Source organism: Saccopteryx leptura, chromosome 6 (genome assembly GCF_036850995.1).
Source record: "Saccopteryx leptura isolate mSacLep1 chromosome 6, mSacLep1_pri_phased_curated, whole genome shotgun sequence".
NCBI lineage: Eukaryota > Metazoa > Chordata > Mammalia > Chiroptera > Emballonuridae > Saccopteryx > Saccopteryx leptura.
In genome coordinates this window covers 46,866,145-46,881,153 of record NC_089508.1, presented here as the reverse complement: position 1 = coordinate 46,881,153, position 15,009 = coordinate 46,866,145, and the positions used below count along the sequence as shown (strand labels likewise).

General features: G+C 42.4%; 1 protein-coding gene across 2 annotated transcripts in view; it reads right to left on the bottom strand.

Annotated features, from left to right (window-relative positions):
- ERO1A (endoplasmic reticulum oxidoreductase 1 alpha) overlaps positions 1-13,785 on the bottom strand; it is a 48,907-nt gene extending 35,122 nt beyond the window's left edge. For both annotated transcript variants that reach the window (XM_066343036.1, XM_066343037.1), the window contains exons 1-3: positions 13,653-13,785; positions 3,399-3,518; positions 2,182-2,265 (exon numbers count right to left, since the gene is read on the bottom strand). In XM_066343036.1, the coding sequence (XP_066199133.1) occupies positions 2,182-2,265; positions 3,399-3,518; positions 13,653-13,766 (318 nt within the window). In that variant the 5' untranslated portion in view covers positions 13,767-13,785. The remainder of the gene's footprint in view (positions 1-2,181; positions 2,266-3,398; positions 3,519-13,652) is intronic.
- Between the last annotated feature and the right edge of the window lie 1,224 nt (positions 13,786-15,009).

Below are 15,009 nucleotides of genomic sequence, written 5' to 3'. Positions count from 1 at the left end.
TGAGCCAGTGACCCCTTGCTCAAGCCAGCAACCTTGGACTCAAGCCAGCGACACTGGGCTTCAAGCCAGTGACCTTTGGGTTCAAGCCAGAACCCTTGGGATCACATGATCCCAAGCTCAAGCCGGCGACCCCACACTCAAGCTGGCAACCTTGGGGTTTTGAACCTGGGACCTCAGTGTCTCAGGTTGATGCTCTATCCCCTGCGCCACCACTGGTCATGCTCCCCACAAAATAATATTATATTATTTTTATAATATTTTGTATTTATCTTAATTCCACATGCTAGCAATATTTACATACTAAAAATAAACTGCTCAAAACAACACTACTACTTCACACTCATTAGGATGACTATTATCAAAAAACAGAAGAAAACAAGTGTTCGAGAGGAGGTAGAGAAATTGAAACCCTGTGCATCGCTGGTAAGAATGTAAAATGGATCAGCCATTGTGGAACACAGCATGGTATTCCTCAAAAAATTAAACACAGAATTACTAAATGACCCAGCAATTTTACATCTGGGTATATATCCAAAAACACTGAAAGTAGAGACTCAAACAGACATTTGAACACCCACATTCACAGCAGCGTTATTCATATTAGCTATGAGGTAGAAACAACCCAAAAGTCGATCAACAGCTGAATAAGCACTCACACAGTGGAATATTACTCAGACTTAAAAAAGGCCTAAAATCTTAATACATGGCACAATGTGGATAAACCTTGAAAACATTACGCTAAGTGAAATAAGCCAGACACAAGAGGACAAATATTCTAATGACTCCACTTATACGAAGAACCTACAATGGTCAAATTCGTAGAGAAAGAAAGCAGAACAGTGTTTGTCAGGGACTAGAGAGATGGAGGAATACAAAGTATTGTTTAATGCACACGGCGTTTTAGTTTTGGAGAATAAAGAAGAGCTGGAGATGGAGGATGGTGATGGTTGTACAACAATGTAAGTACTTAATGCCAATGAGTCAGACATTTAAAAATAGTGGAAATGGTAATTTTATGTTTTGTATATTTTACCACAAAAAATAAAAAATATATATATATTTTTTAGCCTGACCAGGCGGTGGCACAGTGGATAGAGCATAGGACTGGGACACGGAGGACCCAGGTTTGAGACCCCAAGGTTGCCAGCTTGAGCGCAGGCTTATCTGGTTTGAGCAAGGCTCACCAGCTTGAGCCCAAGGTCTCTGGTTTGAGCAAGGGGTCACTTGTTCTGCTGTAGCCCCCCACATCAAGGCACATATGAGAAAGCAATCAATGAACAACTAAGGAGCCACAATGAAGAATTGATGTTTCTCATCTCTCTCACTTCCTGTCTGTCCCTCTCTCTGACTCTCTCTGTCTCTCTCTGTCTTTTTTAAAGAAAAAAAGCCTCCATTGAAAAGTGTAAAATTCTCTGCTTTCAGAGTGAAATACTTCAAACTGTAATGCTCCGAGAAAGCCTACATAAATCCAGGTATGTTGTCCAACCCCTCACCACCCCAGGAAATGCAAGGAAAACAATACACCCACAAAAAAAGGAGAGGGATTTTTAAAATATCTTAATTTCATTTTATTATACTATAAACATAATTTTGTTCAGGTAAAATATAAGAAGAAAAACAAATATCAGGCAAAAAGAACAGATGCTATATATGAAAATATGGTACATCAAAAGTGAATTTAATACACTTAACCTACCAAACATCATAGCTCAGCCTGCCCTACCTTAAATGTGCTCAGAACACGGACATTCACCTAAGGTTGGGCAAAATCACCTCGCTGCCACTGCCCCTCATCACGCGAGAGTATCATACTACATATCACTAGCCCAGAAAATGATCAAAATTCAAATTACAGTTTCTACTGAATGCACATAGCTTTCACACCATTGTAAAGCTGAAAAGCCATAAACTGAACTACTAATTAAGTTGGGGACTGTTTGTACTAATCTCACTAATAAGTAAAAGGATTACACTAACCACAAGATTTTAATTCTACTATTAGGAAGGTGGTATAATTCAACATATGTTTTATATTGGTAAGTTTACGCTTTTAAAATATGTAAGTTATACATATTTTGCCTAGGGATTAAAATATTATTTCAGTTATATTGGCCCCTTTAAAAAAGTCCTAATTATCTGGGAAAAAAAGTCAGAGTGTTTAAATAGATACATGGTTCTTACAGATTGACAAGGCTTGACAGCACAGTCCCTTCTTCCACAATGGTTGATATCATTCCAGAAAGGACACGGCCTCTTCAGGTTTACCTGTAAAGTAATAATAGAAAAAGTTTAAAAATAATCTCTAAAAATAGAAAAAGTTTATATCTGACAGATGTTGAATTGTGATGCTATAACTTGATTGTGTTATCGGCTGTAGTTACTGTTTCTTTCTTTTATCAGTAAATTCATATACTTGGTTAGGAAGACACAGGCTGTTACTAAACAAATCCATAACAGATGGCAAACTAGGAGCCAAAGTAGCTCAGATCACCACTGCTCAACTCATATTCTTTTAAAGCAAGTAATAGTTACCATGGCCGAACAGTTAGACAACTGTGAACTCAGACTGTAACAACATAATTATCAGGTTGCCTAAATTCTTTCATTACGTATCTCAAGATAAAATATGACAAGAGATGTTTTGGGGTGTTTTTTTGTGACAGAGAGAGAGAGAGAGACAGAGACAGAGAGAGGGAAGATAGGGATAGACAAGGAAGGGAGAGAGAAAGAGATGAGAAGCATCAATTCTTCGCTGCAGCTCCTTAGTTGTTCATTGATTGCTTTCTCATATGTGCCTTGACCAGAGGGGCTACAGCAGAGTGAGTGAACCCGGGCTCAAGCCAGCGACCATGAGGTCATATCTAAGATCCCATGCTCAAGCCAGTGGCCCCACACTCAAGCTGGTAAGCTCGTGCTCAAGCTGGATGAGTCCATGCTCAAGCCGGTGACCTCGGGATTTCGAACCTGGGTCCTCCATGTCCCAGTCTGATGCTCTATCCACTGTGCCACCTCCTGGTCAGGCAAGACTTCTTAAAATAATACAAGTCAAAGTAAAGTTATGCTTCTCAAAAAAAAATTATATTAATTAATTGGAATAAATCTGATGCTTAAGAAAATTATGAACTCATGATCTTGATAACAATACATATAATAGTTTCTGTTTTGACTTCAGTTTGACCAACTAGTTTCTAACTCTTGAGTGCAAAACTAAGTTTTTAAAATTAGAATTATACAATGGGTAATCTCAGAACCACATGGTTCACTCTTATGCAATGAATATCCCTAATACAGACTCAATTAATTTCAAACAATAACCACAACTGAAGCTTAGCAATGCCTAAGAAATGTAAGCAATCCATTTAAACTTTAAGTATTCTTATACAAAAAATTAAAAATACCTTGTAGTATCTAAAGTAGTCGCTTTCAAGAAGCTTTTGTAGTCTTGGGAAAAGCTTGTAGTTATTAAATTTATCAATGGTTTCAACATCACAGGTACAATCGTCCAAGTAACCAGTAACCTGTTACAAAGAAAATGAGACATTAAATCACAACGTCTTAGATGCAGCAGAGTTCTTTTTCCTCACATGGTTTTGATGAAAGCCCTCTACTCAACCAACCTTTAACCTCCCTCCCCCCCATAATCTTCTGAGATAGGGTAGGATAATCTAGTAATATTACTGCTATTCCTTTTACCATAGATCTAGAGGAATGCAGTGGATATATTTTGTAGGGTGTACTGAGCTCATAACAACACACACACCCAAAGAATTGACCCCTGTAACTACTTTGTAACCCTGTTCGCCAGGCCTGCCAGGCGGTGGGCATCTGACCCAAACCAGGTCACAGTCCCTTCTCCAGGATTCTGGAATTGAGACTCAGAGAGTCGCTCCTGGTGGCTAGACCAGTAAACAAGTTAAACTCAGACCATGTTCCATCATATGGATGGAGCTGAGGAGCACATGACCAGTTAGCAGAGAAAGGGAAGATTTTAAAAGATACACAAAGAAGCAGAGATAGGAAATAGAACACATATGCTACCTGGACTCCCAAGGGTTTTCCCCACTTCTGCCCACCTTTACTGAAGCACAGCTGCATGTCCACCCTTGGCTTTCCTGAGACTCGATATCCTTATAATTCAGTTGTCTCTGTCTTTCCTTTATTTTAATTTCCCACAGGATGTGTAGGATCAGAGACGAGATGGGTGCAAATGTGTAAGACACACAATAATTTATTATAAGGATCTAACAACCCTCAAATACTGGGCCATGATAATTTTAGTAGGTTTGAAATGGTGCTTAGAAATTATTTATCATTAGCAACACTGAGACAGCAAATTGCCCACAAAGCCAATCTTGGTCTTCAAATGTTTACAACTGATGTCTTCACTGTATTTACTAAATCAAACTATTAAATGTACTTATACTAGGATATTATAGTCAGACAGCAATATCATACGTGAAACTAAAATTCTTAGATGTATACTTGGGGCTAGGCAAACATCTAACAGAATTAACAAAACATTGCTTTAAGGAAGTAACAAATACATCATGATTTTTCAAAAGTAACTAGAAAAAAATTTTAATATACAGCATGATGTAGAAAAGAGATCCTTATCATACTTTGGTCTGAATATTTGCATTATAAACCACTTTTGACTATATTTTAGGGAAACATCAACAACAAAAATTTTTAATCTGATGGTAAGGAAGCAAATAAACAATACTTTATTGAATACTGAATTTAGATGTTTATCTTTTGTTATCTATAAAAGTCTATACTGCCCTGGCCATTTGGCTCAGTGGTAGAGCATCAGGGCACACAGGAGAAGCAACCATCTGCTTCTCCACCCCTCCCATTTTCTCTCTCTCTCTCTCTCTCTTTACCCTCACCTCCTGCAGCCATGGCTCAATTGGCTCAAGTGAGTTGGCCTCAGGCGCTGAGAATGTCTCCATGGCCTCCGCCTCAGGCACTAAAAAATGGCTGTGGTTGCAACTGAGCAATGGCCCCAGATGGGCTTGCCGGGTGGATCCCAGTCGGGCACATGCAGGAGTCTTGTCTCTCTGCCTCCCCTCCTCTCACTGAATAAAAAAATTCCATACTAACTTTTCATTTTAGAACATCACAAAGCAGTAATAAAAATTTTTCGCCTAAGACATAAGAATACTTTGGATAATGACAGCAATATTCAAGAGTTAAGATTTTTTTTTTACCAATTTGCCTAGTCTTATTTGTTTTAGACTAGCTCAGTTTCTAGAAAATGATCTACATATTTGTCACTGTAATAACTATTTGCATTTCATATGCAAACATATCCTTGTTTCCTATTAAAAGTTCTCTGAGTATATTATAATCCCAGAGTCATAAATTGATACCAACAAAACAGAGGTGCTGCTAACCTAAACGATTTAGTTTTTCACACCTCTTTCTTATGAGTCTTAAAGCAAAACTTCTACCTGACCAGTGGCAGTGCAGTGGATAGAATGTCGACCTGGGATGCTGACATCCAGGTTTGAAACCCGGGAGGTCTCCAGCTTGAGCACAGACTCACCAGCATGCGCACAGGGTGCTAGCTTGAACGTGAGTGTTATCAACATGATCCCGTGGTTGCTGGCTTGAGCCCAAAGGTCACTGACTTGAAGCCCTAGGTCGCTGGCTTGAAGCCCAAGGTCACTGGCTTGAATAAGGGGTCACAGTCCCCTACCCCCATCAAGGCACATATGAGAAGCAATCAATGAAACAACTAAAGTGATGCAAATACGAGTTGATGCTGATCATCTCTCTCCCTTTCTGTCTCTTTCTCACACACACAATAAATAAATAAATATTTAAAAAGCAGAAATTCTAAGGACATAAAACAGCTGAATAGCTGCAACTTCTCCCCTAAATGTTGTACAAAGAATAACTGGCACATAGACTGCAAAGGCCAAAGGGACACATGCTAAACAGAAACGTAAGTCACAAAACAAACAAACAAACACACGAAAAACTTGAGAAAGCGTTTGAAGCAATCCATTTTTCCTCCTAGGCCATTCATTTTTAAGGCAAACATCTGTCTTCAACACTCAAGCTCAGGCAGTGCCTCTTTTGGGAAGCTGGCCCTCGGGTATCTCTCAACCCCTGCTGGGCTAACTCTCATGCTCCCATGACAGTCCACATCCTCCTGTGTGGGGATCACCGCACTGTGTCCAATTTATCTACTTCACTCCCACCTACCAGAATTTAAAATCCTTGAGAGAGGAATCATGTTTGTTGTTCTTTGTATGAGCTTAGTACTACTGTACTTCTAGAAAGCACACAGTAGATGATAACTATTTGTGGAATGGGTGGGTGAACGAATGAATGCTGTCCGCTGTCATCCTCACTGGACACCAGCACTGTGCTGTCTAATTATGCTTTTGTACTACCATGTCACCTGTGGTGCCCCGGACCACACCCACTCAAGTGGCAGGAGTGCACTCACAGCAACGGGAGCAAGCAGCAGAGATAACAACACTTTGCATCCAACAATCTACCCACCGGCATCCTAATCACAGAGGAAGCTCTAAGAAGCGCCACACCAGACAGGAATGTAAGATACATCCAGAGCAAAGGCGTCTTAGAGCCTAGAGACCTCAAAAGGAGAAGAGGCAGGACAATGGTAGACTTTAAGATCTTCTGCCCCTAACCTTAGAAACTGAGTAGGAGGTATCCCCAACTGCAACAACAGGTAGCAGGGCAGCTAAAGTGGCAGAGAGGACCAAGCAGGGGCGACACGGGAAGGTATTTGGAAATCCAAGGCAGCTGTTTGGACAAGCTTGCAAACAGGCAGCAGAAGCTGAAACCTGGGAGGGAAATATGGCAGGTATAATACCAGGCCCAGTTCGAGCAACTAGAGAACCAGGCATGTTACTGAAAGTATCAGGAAAAGACTAAAGTAGAAAACCAGTTCATAGACCCAGGGCAAAATGTTGGGAACAAAGAAAAGTCCTGTTACCTAAACTAAAACCGAAGGGCAGGTGCCAGCCGATAACAAGAATGACTTGATGCTGTAGTTCAAAATGTACTAAACCTGCTTAAAATAACAACCGGTCTCCCAAAGCGAAACAGAAACCTGGCCATACCATAGAAATCTGAACCCCCTGCCCCCACACACACACACATATACACAAACACATACACAAAGTGATGGATGCATGTTACAATTTGAAGCCTACTGCTCTAGGCTTCAGGTGAACTCAGCCATGGACAAGGGCCCAAATTGATAGTGATTAAAAGGCTCTGAATGGCAGACATGAGAGCCAGTGTAGGCCTGACATAATATCACCCAGTTTTAAAGTCCTACTCTTCTTAAGAACTGGAAAACCTTTGAAGGCCTGCTATTGCAGCCTCCCGAGCAGCCCAGCAGCCCTGTTCTACACACCTTCCAGGAGGAAGCAGTGCATAACAATGGTTAGCATGCAGGCTCTGGAGTCAGGGTTGAATCCCAGCCGATTTACAATGACCTCACTTACATTTTTTAACCTGTCTGGGCCTCCTATCTGAATACAAAATAGAAATAATGATACTTCCCATCTGATATCATAATAAAATAAGCCTGGCCTGTGGTGGCACAGTAGATAGAGGTTCGACCTAGAACACTGAGGTAGGTAGCTGAAAACCCAGGGCTTGCTTGGTCAAGGCCCATAAGAGAAGCAATCAATGAACAACTAAAGTGAAGCAACTATGAGTTGATGCTTCTCGCTCCCCCACACCCTCTCTCTCTCCCTCTCTAAAATTAATAAATAAAACCTTCCTGACCTGTCGTGGTGCAGTGGATCAAGTGTGCACCTGGAATGCTGAGGTCACCGGTTTGAAACCCAGGGCTTGCCTGGTGAAGGCACATAGGTGAAGCAACCACTATGAGTTGATTCTTCCTGTTCTTTCCCCCTTTCTCTCCCTCTCTCCTCTCTCTAAAATCAATAAATATTTTTAAAAATCAATAAAATAAAATCTTTAAAGACTGATAAGGTGGTGGCACAGTGAATAGAGCATCAGCCTGGGACACAGAGGACCCAAGTTCAAAACCCCAAGGTCGTCAGCTAGAGCACGGGATGGCTGGCTTGAGCATGGGATCATAGACATGACTCATGGTCACTGGCTTGAGCCAAAGGGTTGCTGGCTTGAAGCCCAAGGTTACAGGGTTGGGCCCAAGGTCGCTGCCTTGAGCAAGCTAGGGGTCCCTCACTCTGCTGTAGCTCCCCTGGTCAAGGCACATATAAGAAAGCAATCAGTGAACAACTAAGGTGCCACAACTATGAGTTGATGCTCCTCATCTCTCCCTTCCTGTCTGTCTGTCCCTATCTGTCCCTTTCTCTGATTTTCTGTCTCTGTCTCTCTTGCTTAAAAAAAAAAAAAATCTTTTAAAAATAAAATGACAAAGCAAAATGCCCAGAACATGTTAATCATTATCTCTGCCTGGCTTGGAACTGAGGACTTTGTGTGTGTAAGGGGAATTGATAACCACACAAGGGAACAGGACTGACTGTTATCATTATTACCTTACCACTGCTTAAGTGTTTCCAGTGAAAAGAACTTTACTATTCCCCAAAGCAACCTACATGTTTTTAATAAAATAAAGTAAAAAGACCAAGTTTGCAGTTAAAATTTTCCAAAAATCTTTTTTTGTGTGTGTATTTTTCTGAAGCTGGAAACGGGGAGAGACAGTCAGACAGACTCCCGCATGCGCCCAACCGGGATCCACCCGGCGCGCCCACCAGGAGGCGATGCTCTGCCCCTTCAGGGCATCGCTCTGCCTTGACCAGAGCCACTCTAGCGCCTGGGGCAGAGGCCAAGGAGCCATCCCCAGCGCCTGGGCCATCTTTGCTCCAATGGAGCCTCGCTGAGGGAGGGGAAGAGAAAGACAGAGAGGAAGGAGGAGGGGGGGGGGTGGAGAAGCAAATGGGCGCCTCTCCTGTGTGCCCTGGCCGGGAATCGAACCCGGGTCCCCCGCACGCCAGGCTGATGCTGTACCGCTGAGCCAACCAGCCAGGGCCCCAAAAATCTTATATGGAACATAGAACTAGAGAACCAAGTCAGCTGTAGAAGGACCCTCAAATGCTTTCTCCATTGATTCTGACTGCTTTGGACCAAACACCAAAATGCTGTATAAAAGGCAAAAGAAAAGAAAATAACACTGAACTCTTGTTCACTGTTCTCTAGTTAGAGGTATCCTTTGGTATGTGATGAATGACAAAACAAAAACACTTTCTGAATAGTTTCCTTGTGTACCAACAACCTCTAGTCCTACCACAGATCATCATTTTCTCCCCAAAGCACTATAAGAATATATTCCTCACTGTCATATAAATATGAAATCCTTTTTTTTTTTTTTTTTGAGAGAGAGAGTGAGAGAGAGAGAGAGACAGGGAGAGACAGAAACATCAAGCTGCTCCTGTATGTGCCCTGACCTGGGAATCGAACTGGCAACCTCCGTACTCTGGGACAATGCTCCAACCAACCAAGCTATACAGCCAGGGCTATGAAATATTTTTTTAAATGTGCTCAAAGTGCACTTTATTTGGCAAAGAACTTAAGTTGCATTTAATGTTATTGTTTTGTGGCCATAACAAAAAACATAAGTATTCATTCATTGACAGAGTAGACTGGGACAACTCTTGTTAAATGGAAACATGAAAACAGCAAAGATTCTATACTGGGTGGCTGGTACCACTCTAAAGACATGGAATGAATGTTAAGAGTTATTTTTGCTTGGTGTTTCTAAAACTTAAAATTGTTGTTTAATGATCCAAAGTATATCAACCAACTTGAAACATATTTTGTTCTCCACAGTTTGTTCAGAAAAGCCTGGAATGTAGCAAGTACTCAGAGTCAATGGACAGCTCTCCAGTATAACCTGTTTCAAAGATTCCTCTGATTCAGTTTTAATCCTGGGCTTATTTCCACCCACCACCCAACATATTATCAAGTGTCTCTTCCATGACCCAGCCACTCTGACTAACAAATTAAAGCTATTTTTAAAATTGACATAAACAAGATATTAGACAGGTAAATTTACTAAAATTCATGTATGCAGGGTGTATCTACAATGCACTCCAAACAAAAACTAATCTATTTTTGCCCTGGCTGATTGGCTCAGTGGTAGAGCGTCGGCCTGGCGTGCAGAAGTCCCGGGTTCGATTCCCGGCCAGGGCACACAGGAGAAGCGCCCATCTGCTTCTCCACCCCTCCCCCTCTCCTTCCTCTCTGTCTCTCTCTTCCCCTCCCGCAGCCGCAGCCGAGGCTCCACTGGAGCAAAGATGGCCCAAGCGCTGGGGATGGCTCCTTGGCCTCTGCCCCAGGCGCTAGAGTGGCTCTGGTCGCAACAGAGCGACACCCCGGAGGGGCAGAGCATCGCCCCCTGGTGGGCAGAGCGTTGCCCCCTGGTGGGCGGGCCGGGTGGATCCCGGTCGGGCACATGCGGAAGTCTGTCTGACTGTCTCTCCCCGTTTCCCGCTTCAGAAAAATACAGAAAAAAAAACACAAAAAACTAATCCATTTTCAAAGTAGCCATTTTGGCTTCTCTGAGCTACTCCTCACTCATTAGCCTGATAGAGATTTACTGCATTCAAAAAACTGAATCTGAATATTATTAAGATTGTAAAATCCTATGGAGCCAAACTGGTTGTTTTTTTTTTTTAAGAATTTTTAAAAGATCTTATTTATTCATTTTAGAGAAAAGAAAGAGAGAAGGGGGGAGGAGCAAGAAGCACCAACTCCCATACGTGCCTTGATCAGGCAAGCCCAGGGTTTCAAACCAGCAAACTCAGCATTCCAAGTCGATGCTTTATCTACTGCACCACCACAGGTCAGGCCAAAATGTTTTATCAAACTCATTTCTAATTAATTTAAATGAAAAAGGTATATTGCCTCTGTATCTGAGCTTCAATATTTCTTCTGAAGTTACTTCTTTAAAATGCATCCTGGGTTCTAAGAATTGGAACTAAAGCTTTTGTAGTCATTTTCTCTAATTCTACATAATGGAGCAAAAAACTGTACATAAAAATTGTACATAATTGTATATAAAATTGTCAAAAAAATAACAAACTCTGAAAAGTCTTCATTTATTTCAAGCCCTACTTCAATACCTATTACAACAAACACTACAAATATTATTTTGCCTTAAAGAAAGAATAGGTCCTGATTATGGGATTTTTTTACAAACTATACATTCACTCAAAGGAGGGGGCAATTTTCTGTGTAAATAATTTTTAAATAGAATTACTTTTTTTAATGGGGAGTTGTATATAAAGATTTATAAGTCCCAGAAAATTGACCATGTATTCCAGCAACTAACAAAAGCACTGTTTTATAAAAAGAACTTACAACCTACAGTGAAATGGTTTTAGTAGAATTTGATGTCAACTAATAGATATATGTAGTAACTAAGTTTCAAGATTCATTTGAAACTGTCAACCATCTGAAAGATCAATTCCAGAATACATAATTGCTTACTAAGCAGAATAATTAAAAGAATATACTTCTGCTAGCATTTTATGCACAGCTTGAATTGTAATTTCCCTAGTATTTACAGAATACCAATTATGTACCAGGCTCAGAACTCTGGAGTGCCAAGAACTGGGTCTAAGTTTTTAATTTTTAAAATTCTTCCTCTTCCTCTTCTTCTTCTTTTTTTTTTTTTTTTTTTTTTTTTTTTTTTTTTTTTTTTTTTTTTTTTTTTTTTTTTTTTTTGCAAGAGAGAGAGAGATAGGAAGGGCGAGAAATGAGAAGCATCAACTCGTAGTTACATCACTTCTGTATTCCAAACACTGTATACAGTGTTTATAAATGTTGCGTGAATATTTTGCACCATTCATCTCCCTTACTTTTACTTTCTCCATTTCTCTACCTCTCTCATGTTTTGGGGCACATCCATATGCTAGTCCCTGTTTTTCCCTTCATGCTTCATCAACACCCCCTTCTCTTTCTTTCACGCCTTACCCTCAACCCATCATTATTGACCATAACAGAATTAACATACCCTTTTGTTTCATTTACTGGCTTGGAATTGATGGTCTCTATTCTTAAGTTCATTTACGCAGACTATCTTAAATTTCTCTAAAAATTGTTTTTTAGTACATGACCCTCGATTTCTTATTTTCTAAAGTTGACTCTGAAAAAAAAAACAGCCACCCTTGTTTTAAAAGAAAAAGAACAGGGTCTTACAGCTTCTTGTGTTGGGAGATTATTTAAATATTCAAAACTTTATGAAAGGGGAGAAAAGCTTAAACATAAATCAGGAAAAAAAAGAAAAGAAATGTTAAAATTTAAAAGCTCCTCTATTTTAGTCAAATAACTGCAACGGTTATGGGGGATCATGAAAGATGAAAAAGCTCAACGTGTACTTTTATTCTATTACCTAAATTCTAGAACACAGTTAAAAATGTTCTATTGGACATCTTCTTTCAACACCGGATGCATCACTTGTTTCTCCATTACTTATTTTTTAAATGGTTAAACTTTGTATTATGTTATTTCTGTAATCAGAACAAAAATGACGCTTGTTCTTTTCAGGACTATGTGCTGTTTCCCGTCACTGAAGGTAAGGGGCTTTTCAGTCCCTTAGTTGTAAAGCAGCAACTTCTTTACCACTTCTCTCACACAGTTCCAGATAACACCTCAACACCCAAATCACTCAGCAAAACAACAAAAATCCAAGAATATTAAAGCAATGAAAAAAATCTCTCACAATACTTAAAGTGTTACTATACTCTATGAGATGGTATCATTGCCTCTACACACATAAAATGTTACCTCTGACAGTAAGTGAATAGGAAAGTCCACTCAAAAGGAAGCATTTGGATGCCCACCCTCAATTTTGTATAAAATGTAATTTTAATCAGTGGAAGCCAACCAAACGGTGACTTCGAGAGTAATAACATTAAAATACGACAAATTGTAAATCCAGAAGCCTGGAAGTTTCTTTGAATTTCTTGCTCATCTCTTACTAACACAAGGAAATGATCATAATACGCTTGATATCAAATTTGTTATCTGCCCAATTTAGACCAGGTGTACGGGTGTCACGGTAGGAGAATCTCTTGACATTAAGGAAAATAAAAACACACAGGGCAAGGAGTCACCGCGATGCCGAGTCCCCAAGACACCAGACACTGGGCTTAGACACAGAGAAGCCACACCGCCATCCATATGCCTGACAACGAGATTTGACAGCGCACCCCCTCTGCCTTTACAAAAGCCTGTCCTGGCCAGAAAGGCTGGCGAGGCACCCAGCACAGGCACAGCGTACGCTATTCCAGGTCAAGTTAGAAGTTAGAAAGACGCATGTTCTGTGCACACCCTCTCTGGCTAGGAAAGACCAACAACGATGCTTAAATCAACTCGGTCAAAACAAACAGAGTGCACCACGCCGCTCGCCCCACGCCTGATCCGAATCCCGCCGAGATCCTCGGAGCGCATGCGGAGGTCCAGGCTGCGGCGTGAGACCGGTCCACTCCTACCCAGGCGAGCTGCGGTGGACTCAGCCCAGGCCCTGGAGCCCAAGCACAGCGGGCTCATTCCCGGCGGGCAGAGATGCAAAGACGCACCCAGCACTTCGCCTGCCCCGGCGCGCGGGATGGAGCGTAGGACGGGTCGGGGAGCCCGGCAAGGGCGGCACGGCCGCGCACACCCCTCACCTGGCAGAAGCACCTCTGCGCCGCCGTCTCCGGGGGCTGCTCTCCGCCGTGGCCCGGGCGCAGCAGCCACACGACGCCCAGGAGGCCGATCAGGAAGCCCCAGAGGCGGCCCATAGCCGCTCGAGCCGACAGTCGCCGCGCGCCTCGGAGAACTCAGCCCTCGGGAGCAGGCCGTGCGCCGGCAGATGAAGCCCGCGCGGCCCGGCCCCCGCCGGCGCCCCACCTCCGGCCGACTCCCGGGCCCGCCCTCGGCTGTCCGGCCTCTTAGCGGCCGCCACCTCTCCTCGGAGCCTGCGGACGTGCCAAGGCGCCCGTGCCGGCCGCCCCGGGCCTTGGGCCTGTTTCCTTCCCTGTACGTGAGGCTGACGAACGAACCCGCTTCCTGGATCCGCCTGCTGGGCCGTCGGGCCGCCGCGCGCGCCCCCGCCTCCCCAGTGTCCAGAGCCTGGAGACGAGGCCCGGCTGGCCCGGCCGCAGTCCCCGGGCCGTTGCCAGGGGCCTTTCCGCTCCCAGCGCAGGAGCGGGAACCGGCGTTGTCATCCCGCAGGGCCCCGCCCCACCGCGCGCTCTCCGGGCCAATCCTTCTGTCTCAATGCGAGGAAATCGAACCGTAAGAAGTACGTGTCCCTAGTGTCCCCGGCAGAGTCTTAACGCTGAGAGGGATGTTAGTGATCCTCAAGACCCAGGGCTGTATATGTGATTTAGATTTTCAAGTAGTCACGTCAAAATCGCAAAAAGAAACAGGTGGAATTAATTTCAATGATTTAGGTTACCCAGGCTGCGCAAAATATTTCAAAATATGCTCAGTATGAAATTACTTTACTTTTTTTTTCTGTTTATCTTTGAAATCTGGTGTCCATTTTATACAAACCAGCCGCATTTCATAGTCAAATGTGATTCTGTATGGGACAGCGAAAGGGGAGACTACCCTCCCGCTTTTTAAGAGGCCACAGGCCCAGGGAGGACAGGACTGAGAGCTGCTGCGTAGTGGGTAGAACCAGGTCCTCTGACTCCTGGCAATGGGACCAGTCTTATCAGCTTTTTGTTGTTGTTTTATTTTGTTGTTGTTTTTAAGGAGACAATTTTAAGGTGTAACTGGAAAGTTTCCCAACATCTTGCACATTAAAAGTGCAAGTATTTAAAATTACCTTTATTGGGGTAAGCATTAAGACATCATGCAATGAAGTAGTTTAGGATATGGAAGGACCAAAATAGGTATTACTTCTATTTTCTAGCTGAGAAAAAAAAGGCATAGAAAGCTTATGTACATCATTCAAAATCACATGTTATGGTATAGGTAAGGCTCAAAGTTAGATATTTCTTTTTTATATGTATTTTTTATTTATTGATTTTTAGA